The sequence below is a fragment of the Neophocaena asiaeorientalis genome, unplaced genomic scaffold (genome assembly GCF_003031525.2).
Source record: "Neophocaena asiaeorientalis asiaeorientalis breed wild unplaced genomic scaffold, Neophocaena_asiaeorientalis_V1.1 scaffold70, whole genome shotgun sequence".
NCBI classification, from domain to species: Eukaryota; Metazoa; Chordata; class Mammalia; order Artiodactyla; family Phocoenidae; genus Neophocaena; species Neophocaena asiaeorientalis.
In genome coordinates, this window is record NW_020175410.1 from 8,878,567 (window position 1) to 8,896,482 (window position 17,916).

The 17,916-nt window shown below is 42.9% G+C and overlaps 1 protein-coding gene across 1 annotated transcript in view; it reads left to right on the forward strand.

The window, feature by feature from the left end:
• COL28A1 (collagen type XXVIII alpha 1 chain) overlaps window positions 1–17,916 on the forward strand; it is a 156,924-nt gene that overhangs the window by 115,557 nt on the left and 23,451 nt on the right. Inside the window, 3 exon segments of the mRNA XM_024767109.1 lie at window positions 12,667–12,735; window positions 13,291–13,371; window positions 13,461–13,496. Of these exon segments, the coding sequence (XP_024622877.1) occupies window positions 12,667–12,735; window positions 13,291–13,371; window positions 13,461–13,496 (186 nt within the window).

Below are 17,916 nucleotides of genomic sequence, written 5' to 3' on the forward strand. Positions count from 1 at the left end.
TTGCGGTACGCGGGCCTCTCACTGCTGTGGCCTCTCCCGTTGCGGAGCACAGGCTCCGGACGCTCAGGCTCAGCGGCCATGGCTCACAGGCCCAGCCACTCCGCAGCATGTGGGATCCTCCCGGACTGGGGCACGAACCCGTGTCCCCTGCATCAGCAGACGGACTCTCAACAACTGAGCCACCAGGGAAGCCCCATTTCACTATATTTTGAAAGGCTTTCTCTATAGCTATAATTGGTAGACCTTTCTTCTTTATGTTGGACTGAAACCTGCCGACCTGTGAATTTTTCTGCTGCTGCTAATCCCTTGATGTGGTTTTCAACTTCACTGTGAGCACGAATCTAGGCTTATAAAAATCTGTGAATATAATTTCATTATACCATATTTGTCTCTTTTACTGTTAAATGTTAACTCAAGTGTTTTCTTGCTTTAGCCTTGAAGCAAGCATGATGCAATTAAAGCCTGAGTTAACTTTGTTAATAACAGAATTTTCTTAAAAGATATGTTTTTATAGGAGACTGTGACTTTGTTTTCACAATATTTCATTTTGTTTCTTGGCCTCAGATATGCCACCCACATCTGTGTGTTCCGTGGTATAGCAAGGACAACTCTTAGGTTGTCATTAAGCAGCTTATGAAGACAGTCTAGAAGAGTTTTACAGGGAAAAATCAAGAGAAAAATTTCCATATATGAGTACTTCTGCCCCTCTGAAACTTGCATCTGAATTGTCAGGAATAGTTACTACCATGCTAAGTTGAAAGCAATGAGAAAGGAAAACAGGGCATATAAATGAATGGGGTTGAGGACAGCCTATAGGAATTATTAACCATAAGCCTCCATTGTACTTTTATTCTTTCAACTTTTTAAAATTAACATAATTTTCTTTATTTTCTTGAAAAACAGAATTGGATATATTTATCTTTTCCATTTTTTAAAACACATCATTATTTTCAGCTATTTCAGTTTTTAATTTTTTTTTATTGTGAGGACAATTAACATGAGATCTACTCAAACTTTTAAGTGTACAACACAGTATTGTTAGCTCTAGGCATGATGTTTACGACAGATCTCTAGGACTTATTCATCTCGCATAACTGAGACTTTATACTCGTTGTCTCCTCATTTCCCCCTCCCCTGAGCCCCTGGCAACTACCATTCTACTCTGCTTCTGTGAGTTTGACTATTTTCGTTATCTCATATAAGTACAATCACGCAGTATTGTATTAGTATGTATTGTATTGTATTAGTATTTCACTTAGCCCTCCTATGTTCACTGCAGCACTACTCACAATAGCCAAGATATGGAAACAACCTAAACGCCCATTGAGGGGTGAATGAATTAAGAAGATGTGGTATAAACATCTAATAGATTCCTAATCACCGCCCTCACAAAAGAAGGAAATCTGCCATATGTGACAACGAGGACCAACCTGGAGGACATTATGCTAAGTGAAATAAACCTATAATACTCTTGTTTAAAGAATTCAGAGGACTTTATATTACTCCTTTAATCCCCGTAGGATATCCAGAAGGAGACACATAGATGAGCAAGTACTGTGAATCCTCTGGTGAAAGAAATACTCTAAGAGGGCAACTAGCTGTTAGTCCTTTCTGTGCTTTTTTTTCCTGGTAAAGAATAACCAGCTTATAGAATGCTACTGTCTTTCAGTAGCTGTCATCCTGATAGGCATGTAACATGTAACACACATCTCAACTACCAGCGTTTAAAAGCAATCTATGTCCATGATGGCTTTTCAGTGCCAGTGTCAACCATACCTCCAGAATTTCTCGGTGGGAGGGGCAGCAATTTAAGTGTCAGGGAGGCCAGGGGCCTGATCTGGAAGGGTGCTGGCATAGCAGGCACTCTGCTTACAGTGGGTTGGAGGTCAGCGGTGTGGCTGGAGATCACAGGATGAAGTGTGGGTGAAATCCACCCCTGGGTCTTTTTTTTTCGGTGCACCACACAAGTTAATGGGTCTCACCAAACATACTGATAGGAAATAACTTAGGCCTAAGGGAAGGCCTGGCTTAATGTCACATTGGTATATTCTTTTCGATTTAATTAAACATGTAATGTGTAGTCTAAACACATTTCCCTTTCCCCAGAATCACATGAAGATCATTTTTTTTTTACCAGGCTTCACACCTAAAGGTGTGACAGTTAAGAGACATTCATTGTGACAGCTGGAACTGCTCCCTTCTGCTTATGTATAAAGCTGCCTGCTGTACTTCTCGGTTCACTTAACAGAAAAGACTCTCACCCTACATTTTCCTCTTGATGTTTCTGAAGGCTGTGCATACTGAAGTTAGGTAAATCTAACCAGCATCTTCCCTTTGGCTGTCTGTTCAAGGAAGCATGGCTTATATATTTTGATAAATTTGGAATTTCTAGGTTTATGCCTCATGAAGACTGTTTGGCTTTTCCATTCCTTTTTCTTTATGGCCCCAATCCCAGGGGATTTGGACAGGCAGTAGCACCAGCTTTTAGGAGGAAGTAGTTACCTGTTTGTGTGAGATGTTTGGGTGCTGGGGTGATCTGGGCCCAATGAATGGTCCAGAAACATTAACTGCATATCTGCTTTGTGCCAGGCAATGGTTTAGACACTAGGGATAAAATGACACCCAATATATGGCCAAAAAGTATGGGGGAACCAGAAATAGATCTATATGAGTTAAGGTTAAGATGAGATAAAGCCTGCAGAGAAATAGGCTACAAAACAGGGGAAGCCAGACTATGAAGAACCTTCATGGCTGAGCTGAAGAACTTCAGTTGGAGTCTATCAATCAGTGATTCTCAAAGCACGGCCGCCAGCCAGCTCTATCAGCATCACCTAGACATGCAAGTTCTTGGGCCCCACGTAGACCTAATGAAGTGGTAACTCTGAGAGTAGACCCCCATAGCCCTTGTGTTAACCAGCTCTACAGATATTTCTGATGTACACCGAACTTTGAGAACCACTGCTCTGATGATAGAAAGGCCTGGAAGGGTTTGTTTATTTTAAAAGCTCACTTTTATGGTGATGTAATTCACATGCCATGCAAGTCACTTGTTTAAAGTATACAATTCAATGATTTTTAGGATTTTCACAGAATTGTGCAACTAGCAATGCAACCTAATTTTAGGACATTATCATCATCCACCAAAGAAACCCCGTACCTCATAGTAGTCACTCTCCATTCCCTTCCCACTAAACCTCTAGTCCCAGGCAACCATTAATCTACCTTCTGTCTCCATGGATTTGCCTATTACAGACATTTCACATAAATGGAATCACATAACATGTGGTCTTTTGTGGCTGGCTTCTTTCATTTAGCATAATGTTTTCAAGGGCCATCCATATTGTATCAGAACTTCCTTTTTATGGCCAAATAATACTGCATTGTATGGATATACCACATTTTGTTTATCCATTTGTCTTCTGTTGAACATTTGTGTTGTTTCCGCTTTTTGGCTATCGTAAATAATTCTGTCATGACCATCCGTGGGCACATTTTTATGTTTTCCTTTCTCTTGGGTATAAAACCTGGAAGAGTTTTAAGAATAGGTGTGACACAGCCAGTTGAATGTTTTCGTATATTTGTTATTTAGTTTGGAACAATGCTTCTCATTCTTTTGCCTCCATACCATTCACATGTCCAGAACACTCCATCAGCAACTATTCTCACTGTTCTCTTTTTAGGTAGTGGTGTGAGGGTAGGAGGTGGATTGTGTAGTTGGAAATACGCTCCTCCCATTGCATCCTCTGGGTCTCCTGTAGCATCTCCTCCCCCTGCCCCATAGTTGAGAATCTCTGGTATAGAGGCATAGGAGCAGAAATAAAGACATGGATTAAGAAGGTATTGTAACAGTTTAGTCCACAGGTGATGTGCATCTGAGCCAGGGCAAGTTTAGAAGGGATGGACTTGTTGAATCTCAACCATCATCCTCAGTGACTCATAGCCTTCTGCCAATTTCCAACTATGCTGCAAAGGCAAAGTCATACACTGACTTCCCTTTGGTGTGAAATATTTTTCAGCATTGCTTTCTCTCCTGGAGGGAGAAAAGCCATAGAAGAGCATCACTTCTCAGAGAACAGTCTTTGCCTGCAAAATCCAAAGCCACCCTGGGCGCAGCTCACAGCCTCCTCATTTCAATGTTCGAATTTTCACCTTCTGACAACTTGAAATACAAATGATTTCTGAGCCAAATTATTTCTTGGTAATTTAATGCAAAATGTTCTGTGTTGTGATCTGATCTGCTAAAGGTGGGAGGAACCATAAGATTCATATCCGTGATAGTTTCTTATGGCTGCTGTAACAAACTACTACAAATTCAGTGATTTAATACAATATCAATTTATTCTTTTTCAGTGCTGGAGCTCAGAAGTCTAAAATGAATCTTATGGGGCTACAGTCAAGGCATTGACAGGGAGTCCAGAAACTGGGGGTGGGGGCTGGATTCTATTTCCTTTTGGCTTTACCAGAGTCTGGGGCCACATTCTTTGTATTCCTTGGTTTATGGCCCCTTCCTCTATCTTCAAAGCCAGTGGTTTACATCTTCTCTCTCCGCCTCTGTTTTGCTGTTTCAATCACCAGACCTTCTTCTCTTCTGCCAGCTAAGTCTCTCTCTGCTTCTCTTTTGTAAGACTATTTGCGACTGCACTTAGGACCCACCCAGATAGTTCAAGATAATCTCCCCACCCAAGATCCTTAACTTAGTCACATCTGCCAAAACCTTCTCTCCTCTAAGCAAGATAACATTCACAGGTTTCAGGCATTAGGCCCTGCATAGCTTTGGTGGCCATTATTCAGCCTACCTCACTGCTGCTTCTGGGTCAATTCTTGTGTGTTAATGAAGGGATATATGGAAAAGAGAAGAGTAATTTGAAAGCATATACCATTTCCTGGAATCCTTTCATTCAGCAAACTTATACACAGGGACTGAACACTGGGCCAGGAGGCCCGGAAGCAGGAGGCTCCATGTCCTGCTGCTGTGGTAACAGCTGTGGCTGCACAGGCCAGCATTCCCACTGTGCCTGCCCCCTCGCAGCCCGGCTGGAGAGGCCTGTGCAGTCACCAGAAGCCTTCTTCAATGAGTCACTGTGGTTTTCTGACTTGTAGCAAACTCCTCACCTGCTTTGTTCAACTGTCTCCCGGGCTAGTGCCACAGGAGATATTAATAAAGTCGACCTGCTTATAAATAATGGGTTGGCCCAAAAGTTCGTTCGGGTTTTCGGTACCATCTTATAGAAAGCCTGAGTGAGCTTCTTAGCCAACCCAGTACCTCCTTTGGTTGACCCACAATAGGAAATCTCTGCTGGTACTTTTCCATGCATCTCTACTTTGTTATCTCTTTTCCACATGGATCCCAAATGCTCATCATGAAATTTACCGAGGTACCCATGGGGGTTTGTGAGGCTCAACAAGACAGAGATTAGGATGCATGGTCTCTAGGCAACTTCTGCCAAAGAGATGGCTCGCCTCCACAAGACAAGCTGGCTTGTCTCTAGCTCAGGGCGATAGGCAGGACCCTGGAATTAGTACCTCAGAGGGTGGGAAGATAAATAAAATGAAGTGCTTAGATTTTGGGAGTTTTAGATGAGCAGGGCAGACAGGATACGAGCATCCAAACCTGTTCTGAGACAGGCTACAGGAGAGGGGTGGGTAGATCTGGGGGAATTACTCTTGACTGGGGGGAAGGCGAGACAGGGAAGACTCCTGGGACGCGCTTGGTGGGCTGGGACTTGCCCACAGATGGGATGAACGTGTTCCGGGAGCACTGATTAGGTCAGAACGGAAAAAGAACCCCAAGCCTGGAAGACTGAGAGGTGAGGGAAAGAGGGAAAGCCAGGAAGAAAGGCAGATGTGGCGAAGGAGAGTTTCTGTATTTGACAGTTTTGGTTCCGAAATGGCCAGCAGCAGGAAAGGTCTAGAGAGCAAATATCATGTTACGTGCCTGGAGCTTAGAGACCGGGGTAAGACTGGCGATTAGAGAACGGGGGGTTATCCCCAGAGGGTCACCATGGATGTGGACAGGAATAAGGGTCCAAGGCAAACATCTGCCTTGAGGGCACAGAGAGTACCGTGAGAGACACCGGAGTTCTAAAACACACACCGATGATGACACAAACCAACCACGAGAAACTCAGGAGGGAAACCGGCAGGTTGCACCATGGAGATGGCCAGCAAAGGGAGCATCCAGAGTCCCCTCTCTCTAGCAGAGGAGCTGCCATAAAGCCGACCGTGTCATTTTGTAGTTATCATTTGTGGTCAAGTGTATTCAAAGGCCACGCAAGATATTCATGAAATTTGGCAGGTTTTACAGAAGGCTCTTTAGGCAGGAGGACAGGATAAGTCAATTTATGCAACTGAATCCAGCTGATGAAAACCCTCGAAGCTATGATACTCTTTGCACTGTGACCTATCAGTGTATTTAATTCTAGATTTTATGCTAAGAACCATCTTGTTACTGGAAAACGGGACTAAATTCTGTGAGTTGGATAGAACATCCCAACAGTGAGCACACGTGTCCGTGAAACAAACAGAGTCCCGTGAAGTGGCTTGGCTTTTGCCGAAATTATTTGCAAATATTCATGTTGCTACTTGTTTCATTACTTTATCATCTGCTGGTAGTTATAAACAGAAAAATGGAAATAGGGACTAAAAGTTTAAGAAAAATGACTGGGGGGAAATATGGCCAAATCGAGCACATTTGGCTATGACTGTTGTGAGCTGAACTAGGCCACTATGGACATTCACAATTTGTCAGATTCTTTTCAGTGACTGTCGGTAGTCTCTGAAGATTAGAAGTCAGCAGGAGTGACCTGCCTTCTCCTAGACAAACTTCCTGTTAGGTGCCATGCTTCAATTAAAGCAAGTTTCAGACAGAATTCTACCTTATGTTCAGCTACTTATTAACAAGTAGGCACAAAAACATGTAGTGAAAACTGGGTCCAAATTCCATTCTATCTCTTTAAGTACTTTAACAAGTACTTTGCCTGAAATGATCCCACTGAGGCAAGGACAACAATGTTCTTATGACCAACTAACCTCTTAATCAGATCAGGTGACAGGATTCTCTTTCTTTTTTTTTTTTTTGCAGTACGAGGGCCTCTCACTGCTGTGGCCTCTCCCGTTGCAGAGCACAGGCTCCGGACGCACAGGCTCAGTGGCCATGGCTCACGGGCCCAGCCGCTCCGCGGCATGTGGGATCTTCCCGGACCGGGGCACGAACCCGTGGCCCCTGCATCGGCAGGCGGACTCTCAACCACTGCGCCACCAGGGAAGCCCTGACAGGATTCTTTATTATGGGATGAGGGTAAGAGGCAGCTGTTCTGAATGAGTTCTAGAATTTAAGGTACTCTACCAGAAGCATTCATGGGGGTGTGGGCCCACCTGGCTATTATACCCGACTTACGAAAGAGGAAAGGGCCTATACGACACTTCCAGCTACCGCACGTCTTGAACGCCCCTTTTTTCCCTCAGGGATAAATTGTTTCTCTCATCCTTGTGGAGCCAATTCAGATAGCAAGCGTGAGTCACCTGTCTTTGAAGTGTGGACTACTGATTACAGTATTTCAAGTGTTAACTCAGCACCCCTAGAAGGTAATTAACTTGTACATACACACATTCATGGTACTGTTTAAACTGAATTACACTAAGGTAAATTACAAAAAAAAAAAAATTAGAATAATTAGCTTTCTTTTAGCACGAATATGGAAAAAGCCACTGTGGTCAGCTGAATAATGGCCCCTAAAAATGTTCACGTCCTAATTCTTAGAATTTGTGAATATTACCTTACATGGCAGAAGGAAGGTTGCGGATGTGATTAAGTTAGGTATTTTGAGATGGGAAGATTATCCTGGATTATTTGTAGGCCCTACATTTAATCATGAGTATCCTTATAAAGGGGGAGACAGAGGGAGAAGAGACTGTGGAAGAGGCGATGTGATGATGCAATCAGAGGTGATGAAGGGGAGGAAGATGCAGGAAGGGGCCACCAGCTAAAGAACACAGGTGACCCCTGGAAGCTGAGGAAATCAGGGGAAACAGCTGCTCCCCTCAGTGTGTCCAGGGGAAACCAGCCTTACCAACACCTCGACTTTAGCCTAGTGAAACTGATCTGGACTTCTAACTTCCAGAACTGTCTGAGAACAAATTTATGTCATTTTAAGCCACTAAATTTGTGGTCATTCATTATAGGGGCAATAGGAAATGAACGTAGTCATCAATATTAATGTTAGTAGCATCTTGGTCCAGCTCATGGAAATTTCCACGGGAGCTGTTTTGAAAACCCTTGCCATACATGGCTGACAGTTCTTGGGTTATTAAAAAAGACTCTGCCCTGAGGGCCATAGAGAGAGGACCTTTAGTGTCTAAATGTCCAGGCCCAGGATTCATTCCTGCAGGCTTTAGTCTGTTTCCTTCCCTCAGCTGCCATGGATCGTCATCTGTGCCCTAAAGGTTTGCTTCACTTCCCCTAGCTGTCTTGATTTTCGTCCCATGGGGGCTTCGGGCCTTCCCCTGGGGGGCTGCTGCCTCCCTCCCCTAGGTCTGCCCCACTAAGGAAACTTCGGGACTTGCCCTGTCCCCAGTCTCTCTCTTGAGCACTGGTGAGGTCCCAGAAGAGACTGGGTGGGTGGGTATGAATTTGCCTTGTGCCTGGAGCTCCCAGGAGTTTTGTCTTCTCCAACTAACCCACACTCAGCAATTTGTTAAGAATTTTAGCTGAATTCTTCTTATTAGCTTGTATGACATCAGTCATCACCAGCAGGTAAGTGCCCATGTCCTGTCTCTCCTTGGAGGAGCCTGTGTTTCCTTAGATTTTGTGTAAGCTGGTGGCTCTGCAACCACAGCTCTATGGTAGATTCAAGGAAAGTTGCGATTTCATAGATTAGTTAGCCACTTTGGTGAGGTTTTAAGAATAAAAGCAGCCTAGTTTTCTACATCCTAAGAGGAAGCCAGACATCCATTTTATATTTTTTGGCTCATCTATCTATGAATTTGATTTTTTTTCCTTATAGCACCTTACTGAGAAAACATTTGGAAAGAAACACTGTTGTTTCCTGACATACCGGTAATACGCACGCCACACAAATCTATTAAAATACTCAGGTAGTTGTGCATTATCCTTAGAACTCTCTCTCCCAGAGAATAAGCAATCATCTGCAAAATTAAAATGATCGCAACTTTAGCAGACTGAGATATAGTGGTTAAGAAGCTGGGTTTGAAATGTGGACTTAATTATATATCTTCAGATAGACAGGTTCTTTTGTGCAGTGGCTTCTGACCCATCCTGAAATCACTGCCTATCATTTTCCTGAGACTTGTAAGTTTAAAAAAATCTGATTGGGTAGTATTCACCTCTGCCAAGCCAAGGCATGGACTTACTTGCTAAAGGCTTTCAGCCAGATAGTCTACTTAAGAAGCCTTCAAGTATTTTGAAGGGAAACTGGTGATTAAAAAGAAAAAAAAAAAGCCTTTATTATAGGGAAACCCAGCTGCCTGGAATAAGTACAATGTTAACAATTATATATAAAATGTCTATATTATGAAGTAATGCAAAATAAATTCCTGAACATGGAGCTGATTCTAACATGATAATTGGCTATTCTGAGGCTTTTCCCGCCAGGGCGTGGCAATGAAGCCATAGTAGCTTTTAACTTCACAAGAAAATTGTGTCATTTCTCAAAAGCACCTAGTCAGTCATAAACATTTATTGAACATGCTCTAGATTAGCTGCTGTGGGAGTCTAAAAGGTTGTAAAATAAATACTTATTCTGAATAATTGTCAGAAAGGTATCAAGTTCTTTCTGAACCCACTTTTTCTAAATATAAAATCCCCAGTGATAATTCACCATCACGCCATAGGCCCAGCCCCTTTGTTTTTCACACGATTCTGTCCTCTGGGGTTGGAACAAAGCCAGCTACAGATTTCTCCCAAGAACCTTTAATCTCCCCGACACCTGGCTAGGAACCCTCCTGACCCCGCAACTCAGGTACCCGTGCTCTCAAGCATAGCCTTGACAACCCCAAACCACCTTTCAACCAGGGACCTGGTTGAATGAAGATGTCCTTATTCCCCTCCACAAAAAATCTGAGATCGCTAATTTATGCCGAAGTGTCATTTACTGATACATCTTTCTTCAGAGGATACCTTCCGTGTAATTTTTGTTTTTAATTTTCTTTTGAATGAGAACAGAGAATGGCAGCATCTCAGGCAGGAATCTTCATCGCACTCTGTGGGCTGGCTACCTAATCTGTATGACAGGCTAGTCTGTATGTAGACAGACCCTTCTATCTTTCATATTCAAGATAAGGCTGCAGATCACTCTTGGTAGAGCATGTTTTCCAGTAAGTGTAATGAGGTTGGGCTGTGTTACCCATATATTCCCACCTATTCCTCTTCATTACACCTGTGTTGGCAGTGTAATCTTTAGAAACAGAACAGATTTTTCTCCTCTACTTTGTCCTGCTAGAATCTCCAGCTTGGAATCAGAGTGTTGCTTTACTGTTTGGGGCTTACTTAACTGGCTCTAATCCCTATCCAAGTTTCTGGGGCTCCAGGTTTCCTGGGGACTGTACTGTAAAGTGAATAAAGCAGACCAATGATCCCGGCCTGTCTCCTCTAGCCAGCTAAGCACCCAAGGGGCACTCCTTCTTCAGGGAAGAGTCTCCTTGGATAGACCTGAGACATCTGTGCACATCACTGCATAAATATTCACTGTGAGCCCTCTATGCTAGAGCGTTGTGTTTGGCTCAAGTGTTAATAGGGTGAAAAAGACATTCAGTAAATGAGTTCTCTGCAATCTGACCACAGTAAAGAACTTGCTATGAGACCTCTGGAGTTTAAATGAGGAGGCAAAACTACACCCCCCTACCTGCCGTCCATTTAGAAATACTACATGACAGAGATGAAAAGGGCCTCAGAGTTTAGCCAAGCCAGATTGGCTAGGGGATAGGGATGGATGCAGGAAGAACTGAGCACTTCATTTACCAACAAGAGAATCTCCACTTATATTCATTTTATTTTGTACTCTACTGTATAAGATTTGTTACAATGAAAGAGTTCTCTCCTAGGGATGTGTGCAAAGATATATACAAGACTATTTGCTGAAGCATTATTTGTAATAGGGAAATACTGGAAACAATCTAAATGCCCATCACTAGGATAATGTAGTCTAGTTATTTAATGGAATGCTGTAGAGCAGAGGAAATTAACAAACTAGAACTACATATATGTACACAGGTAAATTTCAAATAGATAGTGTTGAGATTTAAAATAGAAATTAGATGCATAAATGTATCGATTATTTGAAGTTTAAATATAAAAAACAATATTGTGCATTGTTTTAGAATATACACATGTGTAGTTAAAGCATAAAAATGTAGATATGAGTGTTGCATATCAATTTCAGAGAGAGGTTTCCTCTCTCCTTCAGGGAAGGGGATTAGGTACGTTGGGGATTTCAATGGTATCTGTACTATTTAAGTTTTTAATATGGTGTTATATCAGTGTTTGTCTTTTTCCACATAAAATTTTGTGTCTGAAATATTTCACTATAACACTTTTAAAAAGAAACGGTTCTGTTTTTAAAAAGCTTGAAAGTCAATGAGCTACGACAAGGGGCTCAGGAATGCTGATATTTGAAGTTACAATGGTCTCCAAGCAACCCTCTGTGGCCCCTTCCAGGAGTGACCTTCTAAAGCCCATCCTGCCTCTGGAGCTTCGGATCTCCAGCCTTCGCAAGCCTATGGCAAAATGCATATTATACCCCTACCTCCATCTTTGATTCTCATTAAGTTGGTCTGAGGTTTTTATTGAGCATACCAGTGATTCTAGTGGGCATGGTCAGGATACCTTTGAGAAAGATGCTAAAGGTAAGCAAATCAAATCCCGGGAGCCCATGGTCCTTCAAACCTTTGCCACAGACTCATTGCTAATAATGATCTAAAGTAGGGGTTGCTGATCCAAGCAGCATCAGCTGTATACTTGTTAGTGATTATTCCTGTTTCATGTTCAACATCATGAACACCTTTTAAACCTGTGTGGTTTTGAAGATGGGGGTACAGGAACGGCAGATAATGTTAAGGTATGATGGGGAAAGTTAAAAACAAGTACTGAAAGGAAAAGATTTTTATTTTCCAAATTTAGGAGGTATTGAATTTAGATAAATGGATTTACGTTGCTACAAATGATCAGGTATGGAACAAAGAGTGTACAGTGAATTACTTAAACATTCCTGGGCATTAATTGGGTAGAGATGCTGTTCAATCCTCTTGTACTCCATTATTAAGATAATACATGCTTTCGACATATCAAAAATATAGAAAATGTAAAGAAGATTATAAAAATTACCAGTAATATCATGACTGAAATATCAGTAACAGCTGCTTGTTACTTGTGAACCGGTTGATGTCAAGTTCACAGTTTGAAATTGGCAAAGGCGGAAGTATTTACACCACAGAAACAGACAAATGCTATAAACCAACTCCCTCACTTCCACCCCAGATAAGTAGTTAAATTTTTACTAGCAAAGTATTGAGCCCATCTGACTTATATGTGTATTTCCTCCCAAATTTAGATAATGCAGTTTTGAAAGTGCAGATGTGTATCAGACCGAAAGTATATTCTGAGAAATATCTTGGGAAATTAACAGGAGCATCCCTTTCACATATTGAGTGCAGGGGGAGCAAGGACCTCAAGACTTCCCAGGGCCAAAGGGCGTGACAGGCCATGGCCTGCCTGGCAGGAAGGTAAGTATTTCAGGACCTAAGAGAAATGCTTAGGTTTAGGATCTCAGTAGCTTAACTTGAACTCTGGAAGAGCTCTCATGCACTTGACACTCTTCTCCTTACAAAGCTCAGAGGAACAAAATCCATTTCAGAGTGAATCCTTATGCATTTCTTTTCCTAACTACAAACATGTTTACTTTATGAAATCTCATTTTCTTCAAACTCAAAAGCCGGATGATAAGGAATAAATCCTTACAACGTACCACGAAGAAGATACCAGATAACTCAGGTGTTAACTTGTGTAACAGTTGAAGTTCCTCAAGGCAGTGAGCTAACTGGAGGGCATCTCATGGTCTCCTCACCTTGAGGTCCCGAGTTCATCATGAATTAGATTATGGTACCTGGGGGGATGTAAATAAAATGCCCCCCCATTTTTTTTCATATAGTATATTTATATCAACAAGAACCACAGGTCTTCAAGAGGTACCACAGTTGCAAAGAAATAGAACTTTAGGGTTCTTCTTATTTGGCGTTAATATTCACATTCTAAGCTTATCTTTTCATTGTATTATAAAGGGAGAACGTGGAGAACCGGGCGATGTGGGAAAGAAAGGGGATAAAGGGGAAATTGGAGATCCCGGACCCCAAGGAAAACAGGCAAGAAGTGATTTTTAACATCTTATGGTAACTGTACACAGTAACTGCTTCCAACCTACATTGACTGTTACTCTTCTTCCACTAAGTAGGGGTTACAGGGTCCAAGAGGAGACCGAGGACTGACAGTGAGTATCACTCCTGGAGTGTAATTGAGGGGTTTGTGCTCACAAAATGATTGCATTTGTGTTTTAGCTTTAGAAGTGACTTCTTTTGACACAGAATTAGTGCTGACATAGATGCAGGAGGTAATTGAACCCGAATGTGAGGGAGACGTAACACCCAGCGCCTTATCCAGCCTTGTGGTAGAGATATAACTGCCCACCCCCGGGTAGAAAGGTTAACAAGGAGGTGAACTGTTTCAAAGAAGCCAAATGAGCAAGGGACTTTTTCTTGTACATGATCCTTCACATTTCAGCACGGGGGCTCTTTTTTTCCTGAACGAGTTCCTTTAAGAAGTGCTCTGAGGACAACAGCAATCACAAAATTGGGATTACTTTTCTGTACTGATTCACCTATTCAACAAATATTTGTGATGATGTACAAACTTTCCCTGTTCTTCTCTCTTTTGTTCTCTTTTGTTTGCAGCACTACAAATAAAAAGCTGACCCCTGAAAGTCCCACAGGATGGGAAAGTTCTAGAATTTCTATAGCAAAGTCTACTTCTTCCTTTCTAACATTGAGACACTACATCTCCTGGAGTTGAGGAGAGATAGGGACCTTCTCTTACCCCCACCTTTTTTTTTAATTGGGGTATAGTTGTTTTACAATGTTGTGTTAGTTTCTACTGTACAGCGAAGTGAATCAGCCATATGTATACATATATCCCCTCTTTTTTGGATTTCCTTCCCATTTAGGTCACCACAGAGCACTAAGTAGGCTTTTTCCCTTTTTGATTCTTTGGTGGGTCATGGTCTGGGGATGTTGACCTTATGTATAGTGCCAGGAAAACCCAGGGGTGGGAGTTCAAGTGGTGAAGACGAGAGCTGGACATGTGACAAACAGAACTGTGCATGGTTTTATGGCCCATCTGCCTTTTTCTCTTTGTTGTTCCCCACCAGAAGTCAGACCCTCCCCAGATGCCTATGGAGGGTGAAGCAGCTATATATGCAGCAATTTCTCCCTAAAGTAGCAGAGGAGGGTATATGTAAAATGCCCAGAGGAATGTTTCCCATAGGCTTATACCCTCCCTCCTGTCCCAACATGGAGAGGGGAACTGGTTTCCTTCATCCATGCAGTTGTTCATTCACTTCACCAACATTTATTGGGCACCTACCCTGGGTCAGGATCTAAGACAGGCACTGGGGGAATAGTTGAGAGTAAGAGACTATGTCTCTGGACTCAAGGAGCTCACAGCCTAACGGGAGAGAAAGACAAGCAAAGGATGTTCACCTATAGTTTGATAAATGCTGTGATAAAAGTGATATGTGGGTCCAGAGCAGACAAAATCAGGCATGGTTTGATGTCAATTCTCTTTTCCTTCACTCTTCCCTTTTTGTAGCATTTAGAAAGCCAAGGTCAGCATTAAATGAGATTCTAATATGTGACAGGCTCCTTCATATCAATACCACTCTGACCCAGTACTGCAGGGTGCCTGGGGGGGCCCATGTAAAGTACGGCCCCCACTCTGGACCCCTGGACTTCTAGTCCTTCTCCAGTTACACCCCTTCCCCCAGGTGAGGAGTGACCACCCTGAGCGCACGCCCCCCTCTGTACTGCACTCTGGATACACAGGGTCTCAGAATTGCCCCAAATGTCCCAAGTTTGGAAGCTGACAGCACTGACCTGTATGCACGAGGTGGCCAAGGGGCAGGCATCTGGGGGGATTTGACAGAGCTTGGATTCACCTCATAAGTGCTGGCTAAGGCCCGGTGCAGCACAGGGCCGGTGGGGAGAGGGTGCAGGGAGAAGGGGACAGGCTATAAGCCGCGGCCCCCTCTCGCCCAGAACCCACATGAATCCACATGACAGCCCATGAGGTAGGTAGCAGTGTCTTCCCTCCAGATAAAGGCACGCCAAGTCACACAGAAAGCTTGAACGATACGCCCCAAGACACCTCAATAACAAGTACCAGAGCCCTTAGATAGAGCCAAAGCTGGCTTGTCTGACGCCAAATCCCGGCTGCTCCCCCATGAAGGCCGTTCTTGGAAGGCACCTTTCCTCTCCCCAACCCCATTCTCTCCCGGATCAAATATATTCCCAAACACTCTCAGTGGCAGATTCAGTCCAGACTAACAAAGCCCTCTTTTAACAGGCAAATACCATTGATGGAGTTCAGGTTTGTTAATCATTCACACCAAATTGCTTCAGAAAGACTGTTTCTCCGTATGTCCCTTAAATGTCAGTGTTTCCCAGTGTCTCCCCTCAGTCTTTTCTTCCCAGTCTTTAAACCCTCAGGGAGGGACAGCTATCCAAGTCAGGGGGGTGGGGCTTCCCTGGTGGCGCAGTGGTTGAGAGTCCGCCTGCCGATGCAGGGGACGCGGGTTCGTGCCCCGGTCCGGGAGGATCTCACATGCCGTGGAGCCGCTGAGCCTGCGTGTCCGGAGCCTGTGCTCCGCAACAGGAGAGGCCACAACAGTGAGAGACCCACGTACCGCAAAAAAAAAAAAAAAAAAGCGGGGGGGTGTACAGTTTGAAAAGGCTAATTTAATATTACAGTAAAGTTCTATGGAGAATGAAAAAATCTTTTTATGTTATAAATATAGAAAAGAATATGCTTGACAAGAGGGGGTAGGGAGGGGTTAAAAAAGGCAGAGAAGCTCTGCTCCACGCAATCTCGTCTGCCATCCCTGTTTCAACAGCCAACTGTACACTGGCATTTCTTCAATCTGCCTCCAGCTTGAACCCCTCTCCTGTGCACCAGACCTCACATCCTACTGCCTACTGGACATCGCCAGCTGGGTGTCCCACAGGTGCCTCAAACCCAGCCAGAATCAAGCTGAACCAGTGACCTTCATTAGCTTCAACCTGCCCCTGTTCCATCCCTCCCTATCTCAAAGAGCGGCGCCGTTATCATTTGCCTCCTAGACTCCTTTCCCTCATCCTTCCTTCCAATTACTCACCAACCCCCTTCACCTCCTTTTGAAATGTCCCTCCAGGTCATTCCTTCCCATCCATCAATACCACCACGACTTCCTAGTGTTATCTTCTTTGCCTGAACTATACAGGAACCTCAGACCCCTCCACTGGCTGCCACAATCACCTTTCTTCTCTGCTACGGACCATGTCTCTTCTCAGTGCTCAGGATAAGTCCACACTCTTCAGCATGACACAAAGGCTTTCTAAAGTCCATCTGTCTTTCACATTCCTGTCATTCTTTCAGTCACGTTCCCTGAGCCACAAGTTTAATCAAGTACTCCAGTGCACTGCACTTTGTGTGCTCCGTCCTCTGCCTGGAAAGCTTTTTCTCCTCCTCTCCCCACCCCACCCCGGTCAGAGTCTGCCTAACATCCCTGGACCACAGGCCCACACCCACTCTCCCATCCCTGGTATTGCCAGCAGACCAGCGTGGTTCCTTAGCTCCAAGCCAATAGAATAGTACTTACAAAAGTATTTATTTATTTGCCTCCTTCTTACTAGACTCATGTAAACATGAGTCCTTTGAGGGGTATAAACTTGATGCCTTCATCATTGGCACTGAGTAGCCAACGTGGTCATTCAGCAATTTTAATGGAAAGGGTGAAACTATTCCAGTGACTTAAAAGCAAAGAATACAAGGAAAAGATTTACACACACACACACACACACACACACACACACACACAAACACACATATATATGACTACTTAAAGCATATTAGACCTAGTTATGCCATAAAAGCACAGTGAAAAGAATTAAAATGCAACCTTGATATATAAATTGCTCTTACAAGTCAAGAAAAGACAAACATTCTAATAGAAAGAAACGAACAAAAGAAAGACTGTGCATAAAAGAGAATACAACTTGGAAACATACATATAAAATTCAGCCTCACAATAGTAAGTGTAATTTAAAACAATGAGATATTTTGCTCTATCAAGTGGCAAAGATTATATAATAATAACCAGTGTTGTGTCTCCAAAACAAAACGGGTTTTCTTATATACTGTTGTTAGAGGCGTCAGTTACTACAACTTTTCTGGAGGATTGTAAGGCAGTCTGCATCAAGAACCTTAAAATGGCCATGCATCTGACATGAGTAATCAAGTTTTTCAGAATACTTAATAATATGGGCAATTAATTACTACATAATGTTAAGTGAAAAACTATAATCATAAAACTTAGTGAAAAGTATTTTCTCCACTTGTAAAAAATTAAACACAAGTATATTAAATACATAACATCTCCCCTTCCTAGATAACAATATAAATATATCAATAGACATTTCCCCTTTCCAGACATACTCTAGTTTCAGATTTATTAAATGTCTCTCTAAATGTGAAAAAGCATGACAAAGCCTAAAAAAAAAAGGTAACTGTTGACTCCTTCATTTCATATAATTTTTTAAATCTCACATTGGGAGTTCTTTTTGTATAGCCACTTGAAATCATTGGCTTTTACTCAATTTACA